We start from the raw sequence: 25220 nt of genomic DNA on the forward strand, positions 1-25220 counted from the left end.
GAGCCCATGTGGTGATATCCTTTTCACACTGATGTCGGTTTTTGATGCATTACCGCCTGAGGGATCAAAAGTCACGAGCATTCAGTGTTGGTTTTCAGGCTTGTTGCTTAGGTGCAGTGATTTCTCCATATTCTCTGAAACTTTTGATGATATTACGGACCGTAGATGGTGAAATCCCTAAATTCCTTGCAATAGCTGGTTGAGAAATGTTGTTCTTAAACTGTTTGACAATTTGCTCACGCATGTGTTCACAAATTGGTGACCCTCGCCCCATCCTTGTTTGTGAATGACTGAGCATTTCATGGAAGCTGCTTTTATACCCAATCATGGCACCCACCTGTTCCCAATTAGCCTGTTCACCTGTGGGATGTTACAGATAAGTGTTTGATGAGCATCCCTCAACTTTCTCAGTCTTTTTTGCCACTTGTGCCAGCTTTTTTCAAAAGCAGGCATCAAATTCCGAATGAGCTAATATTTGCAAAAAATAAAGTTTCCAGTTCAAACATTAAAGGCCTACTGAAAGCCACTACTACCAACCACGCAGTCTGATAGTTTATATATCAATGATGAAATCTTAACATTGCAACACATGCCAATACGGCCGGGTTAACTTATAAAGTGCAATTTTAAAATTCCAGCCACACTTCCGGTTGAAAAACTCCTTTGGATATGATTTATGCGCGTGACGTCACAAAAGCAACGGAAGTGGTTGGACCCCATCGGACTAGATAGAAAAGCCTCTTGTTTTCTTCGACAAAATTCCACAGTATTCTGGACATCTGTGTTGGTGAATCTTTTGCAATTTGTTTAATGAACAATGGAGGCTGCAAAGAAGAACGTTGTAGGTGGGATCGATCGGTGTATTAGCGGCTAAGTACAATACTTACACCAACACAACAAGGACTACTTACTACGCCTAGCCGATGCTTGCCGCCAAACCCACGGATGAAGTCCTTCGTCCCGCCGTTGATGGCTGGAACGCAGGTGAGCACGGCTGTTGATGGGAAGATGAGGGCTGGCTGGCGTAGGTGGAGCGCTAATGTTTTATCATAGTTCTGTGAGGTCCGGTTGCTAAGTTGCTAAATTAGCCTTTGCGTGGTTAGCAACAGCATTTTTAAGCCTTACCAGGCTGAGAATTTTTAACCGTGTAGTTACATGTCCATGGTTTAATAGTATTGTTGGTCTTCTGTCTATCCTTCCAGTCAGGGGTTTATTTATTTTGTTTCTATCTTCATTTGAGAATGATGCTATCACGTTAGCTCAGTAGCTAAGTGTGTCACCGATGTATTGTCTTGGAGATAAAAGTCACTTTAAATGTCCATTTCGCGTGCTCGACTCTCATTTTCAAGAGGATATAGTATCCGAGGTGGTTTAAAATACAAATCCGTGATCCACAATAGAAAAAGGAGAGAGTACATAGTTCTGTGAGGTCCAGTTGCTAAGTTGCTAAATTAGCCTTAGCGTCGTTAGCAACAGCATAGTTAAGCCTTACCAGGCTGAGAATTTTTAACCGTGTAGTTACTGTAATGACCTGGTCGCGTCGAGGTGCGAGGTGTTCTCCCAAGGATGCAGACGGCTCGGACACAGCTTGCAGGTAGGAAAATTATTTATTTCAGGAACTAAATCGGACAGGAAAAAACAAAAACGACTAGCGTGGGAGCTAGCAAGCATAATAGCATAGCCTGAAAGCTAGCAAGAATCAAAAAGGTCGATACGTGTTGCATGAAAGCAAATTAGGAAGCCAGACCGAGTGAGGCCAGGGCAAAGACTAAATAGCCCTCTGATTAGTGCCCGGACAACAGGTGAGCGTCTCGAACACTAACCAGAGGCAGCTGAGCATAATCTGCTGTCATGGCAACAGAAACGAACAAACACAAGGGGCTGAAAACACATGTGACTAGAAAACTTAAACAAACTATGATCCGGGCAGCGGATCCTAACAGTACCCCCCCCTAAAAGGACAGATTCCAGATGTCCCTTGAAAACAAAAAAACAACTGGAACCCAAAAAAAACAAGCAATAGTTCATGAGTCAAGGGCGGGCGGGGGGGTGACTTGGTGGTGGGTCGCCAGGCCACGTGTCCCCGAATCCACCGGGGAAGGGTCAGGTGGCGGCGGCGAATGGAACGCCGCCGCCGCTGGCGAGGCGGGCGAGGCGGGCGAGGCGGGCGACCACGGTAAGGCCACATTCGTGGCCGCCGAGAAGGTGGGCGTGAGTGGCGCCAGAATCTCAGTAGCCTCTGAGTCCTCGAGGGCTGCATGCGGGGACCTGCTTTCCGCTTGCGCCGCCGGACCACTCGAGGTCGCTGAGATGTCGCCGTGGGAGTCGCTGTCGTGGCAGCAGGAGTCGCTGTCGTGGCAGCAGGAGTCGCTGTCGTGGCAGCCGGAGTCGCTGTCGTGGCAGCCGGAGTCGCTGTCGTGGCAGCCGGAGTCGCTGTCGTGGCAGCCGGAGTCGCTGTCGTGGCAGCCGGAGTCGCTGTCGTGGCAGCAGGAGTCGCTGTCGTGGCAGCCGGAGTCGCTGTCGTGGCAGCCGGAGTCGCTGTCGTGGCAGCCGGAGTCGCTGTCGTGGCAGCCGGAGTCGCTGTCGTGGCAGCCGGAGTCGCTGTCGTGGCAGCCGGAGTCGCTGTCGTGGCAGCCGGAGTCGCTGTCGTGGCAGCCGGAGTCGCTGTCGTGGCAGCAGGAGTCGCTGTCGTGGCAGCAGGAGTCGCTGTCGTGGCAGCAGGAGTCGCTGTCGTGGCAGCAGGAGTCGCTGTCGTGGCAGCAGGAGTCGCTGACGTGGCAGCCGGAGTCGCTGTCGTGGCAGCCGCAGTCGCTGTCGTGGCAGCCGGTGCTGGTGCGAGAACCAGTCGTGGTGCAGGTACTGGTGCGAGAACCAGTCGTGGTGCAGGTACTGGTGCGAGAACCAGTCGTGGTGCAGGTACTGGTGCGAGAACCAGTCGTGGTGCAGGTACTGGTGCGAGAACCAGTCGTGGTGCAGGTACTGGTGCGAGAACCAGCCGAGGTGCCGGTACTGGTGTGGGAACCAGCCGAGGTGCAGGTACTGGTGTGGGAACCAGTCGAGGTGCAGGTACTGGTACCTGTGGTGGAGCTGGTGCTAGCCTTAGCCTTGGCGCTAGCTTAGGTGCAGGTGGCCTAGCTGGCGGTTGCGGCTTAGCAGGCCGTCGGACTGGTGGCGGTGGCCGAGCAGGAGGTTGCGGCTTAGCACGCCGTTGTGCCACCCCACTCGCACAGCTCCCAGTACTAGCCCCCCCCTCAAAAAGCGGATCCCAGACGCGCTCCTTGCGGATTGGAACCGTCTTCAAGGGTGGGTGGTGGGAGGTCCGGGGGAGGGCTGAATCCTCTCCTCTAAATTGTCCAAAATGTCTTTTCTTACTCCCCACTTGAGACTGGGTGGGACTAGATTTAGTCCTTAAAAAAATGTCCTGATAGTGTTTTATCTTAGAATTAAAGTCCTTTGAAAATGGCTGGCAGGAAGAATTGAAAAAAAAATCTTCGTTTCTGACGTCATCCACAGTGGGCGGGATGACGTCATCCGTGTGGGTCTCCAGCTGACTGACAGCCCAATCGGTGAAATGTTTGGCGAAATGGTCAATTGGGTTGCCAAACATCTGAGGAGGGGAATCTTGGGCTGAATGTTGCTTACTGTGTGGTGGTGGAGGAGTCTGTGGGAGTGGCGCGTCTCTGCAGCGAAGTGAAGACCTCGTTGGCGGCTTCCGTCTTCGCTGACGCGTCCGGTGGTGCGGAGGTGTGGCGATGTCCTCGGGCCAAACGGAGTGGATTGGGACCAACTTTCCGTTAGGACCCCAGATCAGGTCCTGGCGCTCCGAGGGGGAATAGCGGAGAGTCTCCGCCTCCATTGATCGCAACACCATCCACGCACCTTCGTCCATCTCCTCCGACGTGCTCGTTGCGGGAGAACTTCTTGCTGGCTTCCTACTGTAATGACCTGGTCGCGTCGAGGTGCGAGGTGTTCTCCCAAGGATGCAGACGGCTCGGACACAGCTTGCAGGTAGGAAAATTATTTATTTCAGGAACTAAATCGGACAGGAAAAAACAAAAACGACTAGCGTGGGAGCTAGCAAGCATAATAGCATAGCCTGAAAGCTAGCAAGAATCAAAAAGGTCGATACGTGTTGCATGAAAGCAAATTAGGAAGCCAGACCGAGTGAGGCCAGGGCAAAGACTAAATAGCCCTCTGATTAGTGCCCGGACAACAGGTGAGCGTCTCGAACACTAACCAGAGGCAGCTGAGCATAATCTGCTGTCATGGCAACAGAAACGAACAAACACAAGGGGCTGAAAACACATGTGACTAGAAAACTTAAACAAACTATGATCCGGGCAGCGGATCCTAACAGTTACATGTACATGGTTTAATAGTATTGTTGGTCTTCTGTCTATCCTTCCAGTCAGGGGTTTATTTATTTTGTTTCTATCTTCATTTGAGAACGATGCTATCATGTTAGTTCAGTAGCTAAGTGTGTCACCGATGTATTGTCTTGGAGATAAAAGTCACTTTAAATGTCCATTTCGCATGCTCGACTCTCATTTTCAAGAGGATATAGTATCCGAGGTGGTTTAAAATACAAATCCGTGATCCACAATAGAAAAAGGAGAGAGTACATAGTTCTGTGAGGTCCAGTTGCTAAGTTGCTAAATTAGCCTTAGCGTCGTTAGCAACAGCATAGTTAAGCCTTACCAGGCTGAGAATTTTTAACCGTGTAGTTACATGTACATGGTTTAATAGTATTGTTGGTCTTCTGTCTATCCTTCCAGTCAGGGGTTTATTTATTTTGTTTCTATCTTCATTTGAGAACGATGCTATCATGTTAGTTCAGTAGCTAAGTGTGTCACCGATGTATTGTCTTGGAGATAAAAGTCACTTTAAATGTCCATTTCGCGTGCTCGACTCTCATTTTCAAGAGGATATAGTATCCGAGGTGGTTTAAAATACAAATCCGTGATCCACAATAGAAAAAGGAGAGTGTGGAATCCAATGAGCCAGCTTGTACCTAAGTTACGGTCAGAGCGAAAAAAGATACGTCCATCACTGCCTCTCTAGTCCTTCACTGTAACGTTCCTCATCTACGAATCTTTCATCCTCGCTCAAATTAATGGGGTAATCGTCACTTTCTCGGTCCGAATCTCTCTCGCTCCATTGTAAACAATGGGGAATTGTGAGGAATACTAGCTCCTGTGACGTCACGCTACTTCCGGTACAGGCAAGGCTTTTTTTTATCAGCGAGCAAAAGTTGCGAACTTTATCGTCGATTTTCTCTACTAAATCCTTTCAGCAAAAATATGGCAATATCGCGAAATGATCAAGTATGAAACATAGAATGGATCTGCTATTCCCGTTTAAATAAAAAAAAATCATTTCAGTAGGCCTTTAAGTATCTTGTCTTTGCAGTCTATTCAATTGAGTATAGGTTGAAAAGGATTTGCAAATCATTGTATTCTGTTTTTATTTACCATTTACACAACGTGCCAACTTCACTGGTTTTGGGTTTCTATATACAGTGTGAACTTTGTAAATATGACTGAATAATAAGCACGTGTGTGTGCAATTTATTTGAGAAATACTGTGTCTTGTACAGTATGCTGTGTATGTTTATGCAACATCAGCTACTCTGTATACTGTACATAGTAGAGCACGGTCACTAGTTGACACCATGAATACAATAATGCTGTCATATCATGAATTACATATTTGATGATACTTCTTCACTATTCAGTCAAGTTGAAGTAATGTAACTTTTTTTTGCTTCTACTTTGTAATGTTAAGGAATGAAATCAAAGCGAATATTTGTGTAGTATTTTGCTGCAGGTATGCACTGTATTGCCAAAAGTATTTGGCCACCTGCCTTGACTCACATATGAACTTGAAGTGCCATCCCATTCCTAACCCATAGGGTTCAATATGATGTCGGTCCACCTTTTGCAGCTATTACAGCTTCAACTCTTCTGGGAAGGCTGTCCACAAGGTTGCGGAGTGTCTTTATAGGAATTTTCCACCATTCTTCCAAAAGCACATTGGTGAGGTCACACACTGATGTTGGTCGAGAAGGCCTGGCTCTCAGTCTCCGTTCTAATTCATCCCAAAGGTGTTCTATCGGGTTCAGGTCAGGACTCTGTGCAGGCCAGTCAAGTTCATCCACACCAGACTCTGTCATCCATGTCTTTATGGACCTTGTTTGTGCACTGGTGCACAGTCATGTTGGAAGAGGAAGGGGCCCACTCCAAACTGTTCCCACAAGGTTGGGAGCATGGAATTGTCCAAAATGTTTTGGTATCCTGGAGCATTCAAAGTTCCTCTCACTGGAACTAAGGGGCCAAGCCCAACTCCTGAAAAACAACCCCACACCACAAATCCTCCTCCACCAAATTTCACACTCTGCACAATGCAGTCCGAAATGTACCGTTCTCCTGGCAACCTCCAAACCCAGACTGGTCCACCAGATTGCCAGATGGAAAAGTGTGATTCATCACTCCAGAGAAGGCGTATTCACTGCTCTAGAGTCCAGTGGCGATGTGCTTTACACCAGTGGTCCCCAACCACCGATTGGTGTACGCAAGAAATTAAAAAAAAAAAAAAAAAATTTTTTTTTTTTTTTTTTTTTAATTAAATCAACATAAAAAACACAATATATACATTATATATCAATATGGATCAATACAGCCTGCAGGGATGCAGTCCGTAAGCACACATGATTGTATTTCTTTATGAAAAAAAAAAAAAAAAAAAGCCCCCCCCCTCCCCCACCCGGTCCGTGGGACAAATTTTCAAGCGTTGACACCGCGGTCCCCAGCTACAAAAAGGTTGGGGACCACTGCTTTACACCACTGCATCCGACGCCTTGCATTGGCCTTGGTGATGTATGGCTTAGATGCATCTGCTCGGCCGTGGAAACCCATTCCATGAAGCTCTCTGCATACTGTACGTGGGCTAATTGGAAGGTCACATGAAGTTTGGAGCTATGTAGCAACTGACTGTGCAGAAAGTCTTTGCACTATGCGCTTACAGCATCCGCTGACCCCTCTCTGTCAGTTTATGTTACCTACCACTTGGTGGCTAAGTTACTGTTGTTCCCAAACTCTTCACTTTTCTTATAATAAAGCCGACAGTTGAAGGAAATTTCACCACTGGATTTGTTGCACAGGTGGCATCCTATCACTGAGAGCGGCCCATTCTTTTACAAATGTTCGTAGAAACAGTCTCCATGCCTAAGTGCTTGATTTTCTACACCTGTGGCTGGGCCAAGTGATTAGGACACCTGATTCTCATCAATTGGATGGGTGGCCAAATACTTTTGGCAATATAGTGTATATACTGTACTATTTTTTTAATTTGATGCCATTTCTTTAAGTGTGCAATGTATGAAAATGATTATTGAAGGTAAAAGCGCACTTATATTGGATGTTATGAAACAGTACAGGTGTAGCCGGTGAAGTATTTGAAGTGTACAAAGTACACAGGTCGTGTACCAAAGTGCACTGCAATGACAGGAACAAGTGTTCATTGATTAATAATAATGCTTTTACAACACCTCCTTTATCAATGAGCCATTGTTGTTTCCTTTGTTGACGTTCCCTCATGCGCTGATATTAACTCAATAAGCATTCCTTCTTTATCAGTTGCACTTTGTCACCGTCTAGAAGTCATTGAAGAGAAATATATAAATTTGCTCCAAGTGGTGACATTTTTGCATTGGTGCCTGCGCTCCTCTCCAGGAAAGGTAAAGCTTCATCGCCCCAGCAGGTTTCTGTCAAACAGCACCATGGCCAAAATGCTAACAGGTATGATTCTACTGTACACTATGTCACTTACTCCTAATAGTAATGAAATCAACACAACAAGAGTGGTTATCAATATCAATGCGTATTAGAATGTATATACAAAAATACTGAGCTGTACGATGTGTTCCTACAGGTCTGGGTCTTCTTCTGATGCTGCACATCGGTAAGTCCTATTAAGTATCAAAATTATTAAACAGATATTTAGAGATTCTACAGATAATGTGGTTGTGGACAAATAAAAGAATATGGGTGTTCTCCTGAGAATATTGTGATAATCTGTGCAATAAAGTTTTTTCATAGGGATATATGATCGTCAATGTATATGTGTGTGTGTATATATATATATATATATATATATATATATATATATATATATATATATATATATATATATATATATATATATATATATATAGTCGAGTTTTCTGTGGTTTATCCGTTATACAGTAGAGCGGAATATATGTTAGGTCAGGAAAAAACACAGAGGCTACTTCATCCCGACAAGCCTGTTTCACAGGTTCCCCTGCTCTTCAGGGGATTTTACCTTTTACCTTTTTACCTTCAATAAAAAAAATCCCCTGAAGAGCAGGAAAACCTGCGAAACAGGCTTGTAAGGATGAAATAGCCTCCGTGTTTTTTCCTGACCTAACGTGTGTATATATATATATATATATATATATATATATATATATATATATATATATATATATATATATATATATATATATATATATATATATATATATATATATATATATATGTATAGTACAGCCCAAAAGTTTGGACACACCTTCTCCTCATTCTATGCGTTTTCTTTATTTTCATGACTATTTACATTGTAGATTGTCACTGAATGCATCAAAATTATGAATGAACACATGTGGAGTTATGTACTTGACACAAAAAAGGTGAAATAACTGAAAATATATTCTAGTTTCTTCAAAATAGCCACCCTTTGCTCTGATTACTGCTTTGCACACTCTTGGCATTCTCTCCATGAGCTTCAAGCACGTCTGTGAAGTGAAAAACCATTTCAGGTGACTACCTCTTGAAGCTCATCGAGAGAATGCCAAGAGTGTGCGAAAAAGTAAGCAGAGCAGAACAGTTTTAGTCACACTGCGTTTGCTAAATAATTATGTTTGTGTTTCTCCTTCCGGTATTGTGCTGGTTCTGATGATCAGCATATATTCTGCATATTCATGAAGACACACGCGGTAAATGGATTGCGTTAACTAGCACTAGCTTAGTAGATCAGCTTTGCGTGTGATATCAAGTTTGCACATGTTTTGATACACTAAAAACCTTTAATAAGTCAGGCCCTATATGTTTTAAGCAACAAATTGGGCTTTGTCCAGACTGGCTGGCTCCAAGGCTAGAGTTATGAAGAGTGGGGGTGTTCAAGTAAAAGGTATTTAAGGACAGTGGTCCGCGAGGAGAAGAGTTATCAGGCCCATACTCTTTCTCCTGGACGCTGCAGTTCCAGTCTGAGGCTCGTTGAAACAAATAAAGCTTTTTGTTCGACGATTCCTCGTTGGCGTCTTCCTGGCTCATCACCCATCACACGACCAACAAATATACCACATTACCATATGCGCATGCAGTCTTAGTAGATCACCTGCAACATGTAGTAGTTACTTTGCACACGCTGCATTTAGCACTTCGTAGCCTTGGAACATAAGACATAAAAGACATGTCCGGTCTCTCATCAGCCACTTCCAGCAAGTTGGTGTGTCACATGACCAACTGGGCCCAGTACAGGCCCGGCAATGGAAAGTTCACCGCAGACAACATCGACCCCTTCCTGTGCACGCACGTCATCTACGCTCTGGCCACCATCAACAGCTTTAACCAGATCAACACCATCGAGTGGAACGACGTGCAGCAGTTCAACAGACTCAACAACCTGAAAAATGTGTAAGTTCTTGTCGGCGAGGACGTACTTAAACATCTCAAGGATCATTTTGACGTTTGTTTTCATCTTGGATGTGGTTAGAAACCCTGCACTGAAGACTCTGTTGTCCGTTGGAGGAACAGTCAATGGAATGAGTCCGTAAGTCTGGTTCGAACAGTCCAACATTCTTCTCATCCTGTTCGGACCCACGCTCTACTTTTGTGTCCCCTCCCCCCGACCCCCCAGATTCATCGCCATGGTCGGCAGACCCGAGACCCGCGATGTCTTCGTCAAGTCGGCCATTAACTTCCTGCGAACTCATAACTTTGACGGCCTGAACCTGGCTTGGGAATATCCCGCACACAACGGCAGCCCAAACGAGGACAGAGAACGATTCACGCTGCTGGTCAAGGTTTGATTGATTGATTGATTGATTGATTGAAACTTTTATCAGTAGATTGCACAGTACATTACATATTCCGTACAATTGACCACTAAATGGTAACACCCGAATAAGTTTTTCAACTTGTTTAAGTCGGGGTCCACGTTAATCAATTCATGGTATAAGTTAGCATGTGCAAGGATCACATACGGCAGGGGTGTCCAAACTTTTTCCACTCCTTTTTCAAACCATAACAAAATATATGCTTTTTTATTTATTTTACCTTTAGGGGTCCCGGGGACCATAAAGGGTCTCAGTCATTAAAATGTTAAAAATAAGTCAGATTATTATTTTTTTTAAATTATTTAACGCTTACAGTAAATCTCTATATCAACTTCAAGTTGATATAAAGTAATACAAATTAAAAAAAAATGTTTTGTGGCTTTTCTGTCAAAAACAACTTAGTTTTTTTATAGTAAAACTGAAATATGCAGTATTTAGTAATTAGAGCCCTAAAAGATCAATAATGCAGGACACCATTGATTTTAATTCTTTTATATTTTTGAGTAATCACAGTGAAAAGATCAATAAAAAATCACTAAATATATTTGGGATCCAAAAGGTGCCCCACTCATAAAGTGATACATTTTTATTAGGTTTTCCTTTTACTTTCAACACTTAAGTTACGAGATCAACTTCAGATATATCTATCGATTTTATGCTGGAACTATTATTTTGTTTGTTTTATGGGCTTTTGTCAAAGAAAACTTTGATGTTTTTGTATGGCTACTACACAATATATGCAATATTTACCACATAAAACATTTTAAAGTGAAATATTTGAAGTAATTGGAGCCCTGAAAATAATTCATTATAACATAGATTTTTTTGTCATTATTTTTTTTTTTTTGAGCAATGGCAAGAAAAGAAAAATGAAGAAAGACAAAAAAAACAAAAAAAACAGCCTGCATGGCAGCTTTTGTGTCAACATTGTACCTTTTTCTCGTTAGATTTCACCTCATTCCACTTTTTTTAATGTTCCTTTTTATTTTTACAATAGTATTTCCAGAATGGAATGGCCGCACTTTGGACACCCCTGACATACGGTGATACCTCAACTTACGAACTTGAAGGAAAAGTGCATTTTTTTTAAAAATGTTGCATCGTCCACAGTCCCAATATGAGACAAGAACACACGTCTTAACCTTTAATTTAAATAGTGAAAAACTGCTAGTACAAGGCGGCTAACAATGCAGGTAACGGGATTAATCCATTCTGCCTATAAAGCGCTCTAAAAAAACATCCAAAAACTGCCAACAAAGCTCCATTTACATGCAGTAACATACATATTAACCATCATCATCGAACGAGTATTACGATCCTCCTGGTAGGGGTGTATCCCTTTATGGAGGATGCCTGTGCTTGACTTAGTTTAACGTGGGGAGACTGGTGCACAGACAGTCACCACACGATCCTTGACAGAATCGGGTCAGGGTCCAGTGGCATGGAGTCCGAGACGACCGGAGACCCTTTTCTGCTGCAGCCTTCTTCCGCCATTGCAGCCGTTGTGGTAGTTCTTAAAATCTACCGTCTTCCGCCTGCTCCGCCGTCGAGGTCTACATATTAACCAAGCTATAGCGACATTGTTATTGTAAGAGCTAGGTTATAAATCATGCAATTTCATGCATTGAAAGTTATTTTAAAAAGTCTTCTGGATATAAACTGTTGTTGAGGAAATACTCCCTTAAGCAAACGTCGGGTCATTTTGTGTAGGAGTTGTCCGCAGCTTTTGAGAAGGATGCCGTAGACTCCAGGAAGACTCAGCTGTTGCTGTCAGCCAACGTGGCGTCAGTCAGATCCAACATTGACAGAGCCTATGAGGTCGACCAGATTGCGACGTAAGTTGGAATCAGGACTTCTTGACTTCGCACTTCGCACACAAGTAGAATAGAACTGAACATTTCTGCGGAATGGACTGAGAGAAAAAACATTTTTCCACCGCAGATATTTGGACTTCATCAACCTGATGACGTACGACTTCCACGGACACTGGGAGGATTCTACCGGACACAACAGTCCTTTGTATGGGAGCTCCATGGACCTTGGATCTCAAATCCATCACAATATCGTAAGGAACACACCATTTACTGCATTTCTCATTATTTCAATAACCAAGAGAAGTTATATAGGGATGTTTTTCTTTGTTAAACTGGGACTGGATTTGATAAGATTACCGGTAGATAACAATATTATGTTTCTCTGGGATATTCCCTTACATTTGACTTGATACAGCAAATGTGTGAAATTGTGCTATCCAGATATAATATCAACTCACAATATTACATTGCGACATTTTTTTACAAGAAAAAAAATCCACGAGAATGAATGATGACTGCATGATGTATGAAAAATGAATGAATGATGAATGATTGATTTAATGATAATAAATGAATCAATTAATGATTAATGAATGATTGAATGAATTAGAATTGTTTGATTGAATGAATGATTGAATGAATAATTTAATGTTTGAATTAATTAATTAATGATTGAATGAATGAATGATGAATGATTGATTGAACGTTTGAATGAATTAATGATTACTGAATGATTGAATGAATTAAGGAATGATGAATGAATAATTGAATTAATGAATCACTGAATGATAATTGAATGAGTGATTGAATGAATGACAATTGTTTGAATGAACGAATAATTGAATGTTTGAATGAATGAATGATTGAATGAAGGAATGATGAATGAATAATTGAATGCATGAATCAATGAATGATAAATGAATGAGTGATTGAATGAATGACAATTGTTTGACTGAATGAATGAGTTTGACTGAATGAATGAATGATTGAAAGAATAATTTAATGTTTGAATGAATGAATGATTGAAAGAATGAAGGAATGATGAATGAATGATGAATGATTGATTGAATGATGAATAGATGAATAATTAATCAATTATTGAATGAATGAATGAATGAATGAATGATGAATGAATAATTGAATGCATACTGAATGATTTATTGAATGTGGCGCTAATTAATTTAAAACCTCCTGTCACTCCGGCGTTTACCGGAAGCCTGCGGGATGGCTGTGCATGCGCTAATTATTTTAAAACCTCTTCTCTCTCCGGCGTTTACCAAAAGGAATGCGGTAAATTTAGGCGTGCGTTTTGAGTGTGATGTAAGCATACCATCTTGAAAAGCACATTTAATAAAAAAAAACGTTATTATGGTCTTACCTGTACTTATAAATGGAGTCCATTTGCAGCTCCTTCTGACCAAAAGCATCGATAACTTGTTTATAGAAGTCTTCCTTATTTTCTTTCTTCAGTTTTAAAAGTCTCTCTGTCTCGATGGAGATATTCCTTTAATTATTACCTCCTGCTTTGATTGAAAGTCCAGTTTAGAAAACTGTTTTATTTTAGATACCGGTATGTAATCCTCCATGTTAAAAGTTCAGGCGAGAGGAAAAAAAAGACGATCTGTTGCTGCGTGTTGTCACTTCTTCTGCAGTACCAAAAGTCGCAAGAAGGATCACTAGCGCCCTCTACCACCAGGAGGCGGGAGTCATTTAATGACTCATACCGTATTTGACACACGCAGCTACGGTATATTAATAAAACATAGCTGCTTACTGTTCTTTTTAGCATACCGTACCGGTATTCAATAGCTTGGACCTTAAATCCTACTGAATAGCTCTTTATCTTTTTTCCTTTGTGCGATTGCAAACTACTGAAATCAGCTTCCTCCATTTTGAAAATGAGGACAGGTAAATCGTCACTCGTGACGTAACGAATTTGACCCGGCGGAAGTTCTAGACATATGCTAAATATTTTGCGAAACGAGTTTGACCCGGCGAAAATTATAGACATGTGATAATAAAATTAATATTTTGCGAAACGAATTTGATCCGGCGTTAATAATGAACCGGCGATAAGGCCAAGCATGCGTTAATTATTTTGAGAAACGAGTTTGACCCGGCAGTAATTCTAGACGTGCGAATACTATATTCCCTGCGCCAATTCAAGGAAATACGGTATGTTAATGAGTTAGATAAATGTTAATAGGTTACTTTGACCTAAATTAAGTGGAAGATTCTCATAATGTTAAAGACAAACCGTATTTACAGTAGAATGTCGTAAACATGTTTTTATTATCCTCTTGCTATGAAAATATTCCATTCATAATTATTCATTCCTACTTTGCGAAATGTCATTTTCCACAATCAGGTGCAGATCCAATTAACAGCGATGAATGAGGATTTACTATACTTTGATATGATATGTTAATGTTACGTATATGTTCATGGCTAGGTTCATGTTTTAAGTTGGGTCATGTTTAGTTAACATGTTTATGCTAAGAATTGTATTCATTTTGGACATGTTGTAGCTTTATTTGAAGAGCATGAAACATACTGTGAACAATGTATGTCCTTTTCCAAAATGCTAGAACTCCTCTGTGTCTCACTGGTTGGACCTTGGAGCTCCAGCTGAGAAGCTGCTGCTGGGTCTGCCAACGTACGGCAGAACTTACCGCCTAAGCACTGCTGCTAGCGGCCTGGGAGCACCCAGCAACGGACCGGCCGACGCCGGGCCGTACACTCGCACTGCTGGTTTCTGGTCCTACTATGAGGTCAGTTTGGGCTCAAAAATTGTGGACTTCCACTGACAAAATGTAAATCATGTATTAATTAGTGCACATCACTCCTATTGCACTTGGATATTGTACTGTTTACGTTTGATTAGCGCTTGTTGTCGCAGAATAATAAGTCACAAATCCAAATTCGGGGATCCTGAATCAGCCACTCCCATTTCTGACATTTCCTGAAAGTTTCATTAAAATCATAAAAGAAATGGAATGTGGAGCTGTGGGTGGAGGCGGGGCCATTAGCATAAACACACATAGAAGTTGAAGCGTGTAACATAAACCGAAGGTAAGGAAAGCTAACAATTCATAACGTAATGTGACATGTAAAGTAAAATCATGTAACGTAACCCAATGTAACGTAACCCAATGTAACATAACGTAAACATAGGCTGCGACAACGTAATGCAAGGTTAAACGGTAACATAACGTAATGTAACTTAACGTAATGTTACATAATATAACGTAACGTAATGTAACGTAATGCAACGTAACATAACGTAAACATAAGGTGCGACAACGTAATGCAAGGTTAAATGGTAACATGATATAACGTAACATGATATAACGTAACATAATGTAACGTAATGTAATGTAACATACCATAAACATAAACTGCAACAACGTAATGCAAGGTTAAATGGTAACATAACATAACGTAACGTATCGTAATATAACTTCATGTAATTATAACATAACGTAAACATAAGATGCGACAACGTAATGCAAGGTTAAACGGTAACATGATGTAACGTGACATAATATAACGTAACGTAACATAATGTAACGTAACATAATGTAATGTAACGTATTGTAGTATAACATTACGTAAACATAAGCTGCGACAACGTAATGCAAGGTTAAATGGTAACAACGTAATGTAACATGATATAACGTAACTATAACGTAACATGATACAACATAACACAATGTAATGTAACATTATGTAATGTAATGTAATGTAACATACCATAAAAATAAGCTGCAACAACGTAATGTAAGGTTAAACGGTAACATAAGGTAACGTAACATAATGTAACGTAACATAATGTAACTTCATGTAATGTAACATAACGTAAACATAAGCTGCGACAACGTAATGCAAGGTTAAACGGTAACATAACGTAATGTAACATAATATAACGTAACATAATGTAACGTAATGCAACGTAACATAACGTAAACATAAGGTGCGACAACGTAATGCAAGGTTAAATGATAACATGATATAACGTAACATGATATAACGTAACATGATATAACGTAACATAATGTAACGTAATGTAATGTAACATACCATAAACATAAGCTGCAACAACGTAATGCAAGGTTAAATGGTAACATAACATAACGTAACGTAACGTAATGTAACTTCATGTAATTATAACATAACGTAAACATAAGATGCGACAATGTAATGCAAGGTTAAACTGTAACATGACGTAACGTGACATAATGTAACGTAACGTAACATAATGTAACGTAACATAATAGTATTGTAGTATAACATTACGTAAACATAAGCTGCGACAACGTAATGCAAGGTTAAATGGTAACAACGTAATGTAACATGATATAATGTAACATGATATAACGTAACATGATACAACATAACACAATGTAATGTAACATTATGTAATGTAATGTAATGTAACATACCATAAACATAAGCTGCAACAACGTAATGTAAGGTTAAACGGTAACATAACGTAACGTAACATAATGTAACGTAACATAATGTAACGTAACATAATGTAATGTAACATAATGTAGCGTACATAAGAACACCTGGATCATGTCTAGACACATTTAATCAAAAATTGGACTATTTGTCTAATAAGTCAAACAAGCTCCATATTGTGTGCGGTGATTTTAATATTAATCTTCTGAATCCCATGGACAGTACCAAAACAACCGATTTTATAACAGGATTGTACAGTAATAATTTTTTTCCCCTTATCATAAAACCAACCAGAATATCAGTAGACTTTGCCACACTGGTAGATAACATTTTCACCAATCAACCTGAGAATCAAATAACAGCAGGACTACTACTCAATGACATAAGCGATCATCTACCTGTATTCAGTATTTTCCACAATTTCTTTGATCAGAGAGGGACCAAAAAAGCAGTTCAATATAGATTTGTTAGACATCAAACGCCAGAAACTATGGCAGCATTCAAGTCTGAGTTATGTGCTCAAGACTGGGGGGAGGTTTACACCTCCACAGACCCAGATGAGGCATACGAACATTTTCTCAACATTTTCATAACATTGTATGATAAGCACTGTCCAATGAAAAAACATTACATTAAGGACAGCACTGTTAAGGACAAACCATGGATCACAAAGGGACTGTTGAAGTCCTGCAAAAAGAACAATTATCTTTACAGAAGACATTTAAAGCACAGAACCAAAGAAACTGAACACAAATATAAAACGTATAAAAATAAGTTAACACAAATAATAAAGCACAGCAAAAGAACATTTTACTGTAACCTTTTAGAACAACATAAAAATAGCATCCAGGGTACGTGGAAAGTTTTGAATGGTATCATTAAAAAAAACATGACAAATAAGGAAACTCCAAGCTATTTCATAGAAAATAATCAAACTATAAATGACTCTAAGGAAATAACGGATGCTTTTAACACCTTCTTTGTGAATGTTGGACCTAATTTAGCAAATTAAATTCTACAACCCGAAAACAGTGTCAAATTTAATGAACATACCATTCAAAGCAACTTAGAATCGTTTTTTATTTCCCCCGTTCACGAAAGTGAAATCACAGAAATTGTAAATTCTCAAGAAAACAAGAAGTCAACAGACTGCTGTGACTTGGACTTTTCTCTGATCAGGGAAATTGTTGATTTTATAGCTGTTCCCTTCACTTATGTATGTAATATTTCTTTTATAAAAGGTGTTTTCCCAAAGAAAATGAAAACGGCAAAAGTTATTCCCATCTTCAAAAGTGGAGATAAGCATCAGTTCACCAACTATAGGCCTATTTCTATACTCTCACAATTTTCAAAAATCCTTGAAAAATTATTTGTGTCAAGATTAGACAGTTTTATTGACAAGCATCACTTGCTAAGTGAACACCAATACGGTTTTCGACCAAACATGTCCTCTTCCATGGCAGTGATGGAACTAGTTGAGGAGGTAACCATTGCAATTGATAAGAGGGAATTTGTTGTTGGCGTTTTTATTGACCTGAGCAAGGCCTTTGACACCATCGATCATACATTGCTTTTAAACAAAATGCAGAGGTATGGTTTTAGAGGTCTTGCTCATGATTGGTTGAAAAGTTATCTTGGTGGCAGAGAACAGTACGTGCATATGAATAATGTAGATTCAGATAAAAAGATTATAACACATGGAGTACCCCAAGGTTCTGTACTGGGACCAAAATTGTTTTTATTGTACATTAATGATATCTGTAAAATCTTTAAAAAACTCAAATGTATTCTCTTTGCTGATGATACAAGTCTGTACTGTTCTGGGCAAGACCTTGGCCATCTCTTAGGGACTGTAGAGAGTGAACTCCACATACTAAAGCAATGGTTTGATGCCAATAAACTATCAATCAACCTAAATAAAACAAAGTATATAATTTTTGGAAATAGGAAAAATAACAAACAGTGTCATATAAGAATTGATGATATGGAGATAGAAAGGGTGTATTCAACAAAATTTTTGGGAATCCATATAGATGATAAATTAAATTGGAAACTGCACATAAATATACTTAAGACAAAGATGGCAAAAAATATTGCTATGTTACATAAAATCAAAAACTCCGTAAATCAAAAGGCTCTTATCGTGTTATATAATTATTTTGTACTCCCTTATCTTAATTATTGTGTCGAAATCTGGGGTAACAATTACAAAACAAACATTAAACCTATATTCTTACTTCAAAAGAAAGCGATTAGAATTGTAAATTATGCAGATTATCATAACCATACCAATGCTCTGTTTATTAAATTAAAAACATTAAAACTGCACGATCTTGTTGACCTCAACACTGCTATTGTGTCATACAAAGCTCATAACCACATGCTGCCTGGGTGTCTACAGGAGAGGTTTAAACCCAGAGAGAATCCCTATGACCTCAGAGGTTCAGCTGTCTTCCAGAAAGCTAAGATAAGAACAAGCTTAAAAAGTAGATGTGTTTCTGTCAGGGGGGTTCAACTGTGGAACAGCTTGGATTATTCCTTAAAATGTTCCAGTTCTATTCACACATTTAAAAAACAATTTAAGACCAATGTCTTGAAAAAATATATCACTCTTGAATCAACACATTAGTTAATACTATGATCAATGTTAATTCAAATACTAAATGTGGGTTATAAATAATAATGGAAGTACAATTGTTTGTATATAGTATATAAATTGGTACAAAGGTTTAACATGTCTACAAGGATATTTCACATGCCTTTACTGTGTATATAATTGAACTGTGTTTATGTTATGTATAATGTGTATTTATAATATGTTGTACAAAGGACATTCAATAATTTTCGTAAGTTTATTTTGTACTTGACATTGTTTATAGGGTTAGGCGCAATAAGTGTTCAACTTCAGCCTAAACCCTTTCGGTCTGCAACATTTTCATTTTCAATTTATGAATGTACAGCTGTTTGTTTATTTTGTTGACGATTGACCGAAGAATAATAAACTTGAAACTTGAACTAAACATAAGCTGCAACAAAGTAATGCAAGGTTAAATGGTAACAACGTAATGTAACATGATATAATGTAACATGATATAACGTAACATGATACAACATAACACAATGTAATGTAACATTATGTAATGTAATGTAATGTAACATACCATAAACATAAGCTGCAACAACGTAATGTAAGGTTAAACGGTAACATAACGTAACGTAACATAATGTAACGTAACATAATGTAACTTCATGTAATGTAACATAACGTAAACATAAGCTGCGACAACGTAATGCAAGGTTAAACGGTAACGTAACGCAACGTGACATAATGTAACGTAACATAATTTAATGTAACATACTGTCATGTAACATAATATAGCGTATTGTAATATAACATTACGTAAACATAAGCTGCGACAACATAATGCAAGGTTAAACGGTAAGATAACGTAACGTAACATAATGTAATGTTACATAATTTAACATAATGTAACGTAACATAATGTAACATAACATAACGTAAACATAAGGTGCAACAACGTAGTACAAGGTCAAACGGTAACATAACGCAACGTGACATAATGTAGTAACATAATGTAACGTAACATAATGTAATGTAACCTAATGTAGCGTATGGTAATATAACGTTACGTAAACATAAGCTGCGACAACGTAATGCAAGGTTAAACGGTAAGATAACGTAACGTAACAAAATGTAATGTAACATAATGTAACGTAACATAACATAATGTAACGTAACATAATGTAAACATAAGGTGCGACAACGTAATGCAAGGTCAAATGGGAACATAATGTAACGTTGCATAATGTAATGTTGCAAAACACAATGTTGCAACATTACATTGCGTACCATATTGTAACATAACGCAACTTGACATGACGTGGCGTATAAATTAACTAAAGTTACTAACTAGGGGTAAGGTAACGTAACAATATATAACAAAATATAATGTTACGTAATAAAGTATTGTAACATAAAGTAACGTCACATGACATGGCATGCAAACAAACTAATTAAAGTTACTGATTAGGGGTAATGTAACAATTCATAGCAAAACGTAAGGCCATGTAAAGTAAGACGTAACATAAGTAACTAACTAAAAAAAACGAACGTAACTAACAGCACATGAACATGCAGTGGTCCAAAAAGAGTGTCGGACAAGGAAGTGATGTTGATGTTTGTTACGTTCCAGGCGTGTAGCTTCCTCACCAGCGCTACCGTGGGATGGATCGAGCAGCAGAGTGTTCCTTTCGCCACTTTTGGCAGCGCTTGGCTGGGCTATGATGACCTGCGCAGCTTCTCTTCCAAGGTAATGACAGCATCAATCATCCGCAGGGAGGCTGGAGCCTACCCCAATCTTGTTTTTCTTTGGCTTAAATATAAATAAACTAGTGCCCTAAGGGGAATTTTATTTTAAACACCCCCACCCTTTTTTCACCCACTTTTTACACTTTTTATTTATGTAAAACGATCTTTATACTTTTTTAATCAAACGTGTACTAAAAAAAATGAATGGGAAGTGCAAAAAAAAAAAAATTGTAACCATATTCTGCATATTTTGGGCCTGAATTTGTGAATTGAAGTGAATTATATGTCTTATATGTATCACATTTGTCTTATTTTCTGTACTTTAGGTGCAGTTTATGACAGGCGTCAACATGGGAGGTGCTCATGTGTGGACTCTGGACATGGACGACTTCAGTGGCTCCTTCTGTGGGGCTGGAGCCTACCCTCTCATCTCCCACCTCAGGACCTCAATGGGTGATTATTGCCATTGATTATATTATTATATTATTATTGTGCTGATTGATTATATTATTATTGTGCTGATTGGTTATATAATTATTGTGTGTATGCTGAAAAGCCAATGTTCAAGACGAACATTTTTTCATTTTCCAAAAATTCCCACATTTCCATAAATTCACATTTTGCGGGACATTTTTCCCATTCAAAATGAATTAATTGAAACCATCAAACACATTCAACCCATCCTGGAAATTCAATGTAATTAAAAAAATAAATAAAAAATAAAAATGTGCAGCTCCTTTAAAAGCTAATGGCTAATTCTGCAGGTACAGTATACACCTAAGAGTCAAATATTTTGTTAATTTCACACATGCTAACTGTTAGCGTGCTAAATACTTTTTAGAACATTTTGCAGGAATACACCGAAGAGTCAACTATTTTATATTTCATACATGCTAACTGTTACCGTGCTAGTGTTTTATCCAATTTTGCAGGTATACATTTTAGATTTTACTAATTTTGTTATTTCAGACATGCATGTGCATGTTAGCATGTTAATGGTAGCATGCTAGATTTTTTTTAGCTAATTTCAGTCACTTATCTTATTTTGTACATGCTAATTGCTTTTTCGCTCATTTTACAGGTAGAGTCAAATATTTTGTTATGTTATTTTACACATGCCAACCACATTTTAGCTAATTTTGCAGGAATACACTATAAGGGTGAAATATTTTGTTATTTCATATATGCTAACTGTTAGCATGTTAATGGTAGCCTGTTAGATTATTTAAGCTAATTTCAGTCAAATATCTTATTTTGTACATACAAATTGCCTTTTTGCTAATCTTACAGGGAGAGTCAAATATCTTGTTATGTTATTTTACACATGCTAACCACATTTTAGCTAATTTTGCAGGAATACACTATAAGGGTGAAATATTTTGTTATTTCATACATGTTAACTGTTAGCATGTTAATGGTAGCATGTTAGATATTTTCTAAGCTAATTTCAGTCAAATATCTTATTTTGTACATGCTAATTGTCTTTTCGCTAATTTTACAGGTAGAGTAACATAATTTGTTATGTTATTTGACACATGCTAAGCACATTTTAATAAATTTTGCAGAAATACACTATAAGGGTGAAATATTTTGTTATTTCATATATGCTAACTGTTAGCATCTTAATGGTAGCATGTGAGATTTTTTTTAGCTAATTTCAGTCCATTATCTTATTTTGTACATGCTAATTTTACAGGTAGAGTCAAATATTTTGTTATGTTATTTTACACATGCTAACCACATCTTAGCAAATTTTGCAGGAATATACTATAAGGGTGAAATATTGTGTTATTTCATATATGCTAACTGTTAGCATATTAATGGCAGCATGCGAGATTCTTTAAGCTAATTTCAGTCAAATATCTTATTTTGTACATGCTAATTGCTTTTTTGCTAGTTTTACAGGAAGAGTCAAATATTTTGTTGTTAGCTTACACATGCTAACCACTTTTTAGCTAATTTTGCAGGAATACACTATTAGGGTGAAATATGTTGTTATTTCATATATGCTAACTGTTAGCATGTCTTTTTTTAGGTATACAATTAAGTTGTATATTTTGTACACGCTATGTAACTTTTAGCATTTCAGTTCCGCTTTCCAGCATTCACACGCAATTTCTACCAAAACGCCTTTTTCTAGTTATCATAGTCTATGTTCATGTTCCGACGGATATGAATGGCATGGTCAATATCGACAAATACAAGATATTACATGTCAAATGAAACTAAATATTTAAAGAAATGTATAATTTGAAACGTAAGATAGTAAATAGTAAGATAGTCAATTGAATGAATGAATGTAGTTCTTTGTCATTGCTTTCTTTAAGACAACAAAATCACAGTTTAGCAGCACTGAAAATATCATCATTATCATAAAAAATAACCAATTAGTAAAAACTAGAAAGGTTTTTCTCGGTATTTCTAAATATCTTCCATGTGTGCAGGTTTCCCCCCTAAACCGACCACCACGCCGGCTCCCACCACCACTAGGGACCCCATCGCCGCCTTCTGTCATGGCCGTCCTGATGGCCTGTACGTGAACTCGGCTGACAAGAGCACCTACTTCCAGTGCTTCCAGGGCAACACGTACCTGCACCGCTGTCAGCCAGGCCTCATCTACTACGACTCCTGCAAGTGCTGCAACTGGCCTTGATATCGTCAGTGTTCTTAGTGCTGACTCATGGATCTCATCAATGTTGTTAGTATTGACTGAAAAGTAGGAAAACATTTCACAGCCTTTCAAAGACGCAATAAAATGCATTCATTCAAAAACCAAAAGAACTGTAATGTTTAATTTATTATTGTACCAAGAATTTTGGTATCGACATGATACCAAGAAAATACCGCTGATACTCATACTATTATACAAACCCCAAAACCAGTGAAGTTGGCATGTTGTTTGAATGGTAAATAAAAACAGAATACAATGATTTGCAAATCATTTTCAACCTATATTCAATTGAATAGACTGCAAAGACAAGATATTTAACGTTCGAACTGCTAAACTTTCAAAAAATGGCAAAAAAGACTGATAAAGTTGAGGAATGCTCATCAAACACTTATTTGGAGCATCCCACAGGTGAACAGGCTAATTGGGAACAGGTGGGTGCCATGATTGGGTATAAAAGCAGCTTCCATGAAATGCTCAGTCATTCACAAACAAGGATGGGGCGAGGGTCTCCACTTTGTGAACAAATGCGTGAGCAAATTGTCCATCAGTTTAAAAACATTTCTCAATGAGCTATTGCAAGGAATTTAAGGATTTCACCATCTACGGTCTGTTATATCATCAAAAGGTTCAGAGAATCTGGAGAAATCACTGCACGTAAGTGATGATATGACACAACGTGCCAACTTCACTGGTTTTGAGTTTTGTACTTCGTCTTGAAATGTCATAACCACTGAATAATTGTGTGAATTTGTCACCAGTTAGTTTCTTATCAATACGATTACACAATTTAAAATATTTCATTAAAATGAAAATGTTTGATAACCAAATGTAACTACACAAAACAAGGTATTAGTATAAAATTAACGAAGATAACTGCTTTAAAACTTTCAATTATTCAAATATATATTTAAGAAAAAACCTATAAATTTAAAATATAATACATTATGTAAATACAATCACAGGTCAAGCCTTCCCTTCCATAGACACACTGTACCAGCACAGCATCACTCAAAGAGCCCATAAGATCACCTCTGACCCCACACATCCACTACCCCTGCTGTTCACTCTCATGCCCTCAGGGAGGCGCTACAGTTCACTGCCAGCCAAGTCTACAAGATTCACTAACCGTTTCATCCTCTCTGCCATAAGGACACTCTATAGAACTAATTACGCTACAAACTGGAATGCATTTTTGGTTGATGAGTGTTGTATGTTTGTGTACTTGTTTGTAACTACACAGTAGACGTGAGCTAACAAAAATGGTTACCAATGTCCCCAATTCTCAGGGCATTCAATCGATCACAACTGGACTGTTTGGTTTGTCTTAGAAGACGTTTCGCCTCTCATCTGAGTAGGCTTCATCCATTCAGGCTCATAGACTTAGATTGGTCAGATCGAAATATTTATACTCCAACACCAGGAGGGTGTGCCTGGGCAAGGATGTTTCCGTCCTATCGTTGTGAGGAAAACAACTGTCCAGATGCAAACGAGCAATCCTAACTGTCAAAGCCAAGGACAGTCATTGAAATGTAATTTCCCTTCCTTAGAACTGAGGTATTGTGTGGCAGAACGATCGCTGTGGATTGACCACTACCAGTACAAAGTAGTCGGAATCACCCATGTTAGCATTTCATTCATTTGTAAACAAATGGTATTCTGGTCACCTTACAGTACAAAATAGTCAGAATCACCCATGTTAGCATTTCATTCATTTGTAAACAAATGGTATTCTGGTCACCTTCCAGTACAAAATAGTCGGAATCCCCCATGTTAGCATTTCATTCATTTGTAAACAAATGGTATTCTGGT

The 25220-nt window shown here is 38.8% G+C and overlaps 1 protein-coding gene across 1 annotated transcript; it reads left to right on the plus strand.

Annotated features, from left to right (window-relative positions):
• Window positions 1-793: 793 nt before the first annotated feature.
• Window positions 794-23483, plus strand: LOC133643490 (acidic mammalian chitinase-like). The gene is made up of 12 exons (XM_062038106.1): window positions 794-984; window positions 7731-7796; window positions 7930-7959; window positions 9506-9710; window positions 9790-9846; window positions 9934-10099; window positions 11843-11967; window positions 12074-12197; window positions 14535-14717; window positions 20625-20741; window positions 21067-21193; window positions 23185-23483. Exons 1-12 carry the CDS (start codon window positions 924-926, stop codon window positions 23391-23393), a joined length of 1470 nt encoding a protein of 489 aa, XP_061894090.1. The 5' UTR covers window positions 794-923; the 3' UTR covers window positions 23394-23483.
• The last annotated feature ends 1737 nt before the right edge of the window (window positions 23484-25220 follow it).

Source organism: Entelurus aequoreus, linkage group LG26, assembly GCF_033978785.1.
Source record: "Entelurus aequoreus isolate RoL-2023_Sb linkage group LG26, RoL_Eaeq_v1.1, whole genome shotgun sequence".
NCBI classification, from domain to species: domain Eukaryota; kingdom Metazoa; phylum Chordata; class Actinopteri; order Syngnathiformes; family Syngnathidae; genus Entelurus; species Entelurus aequoreus.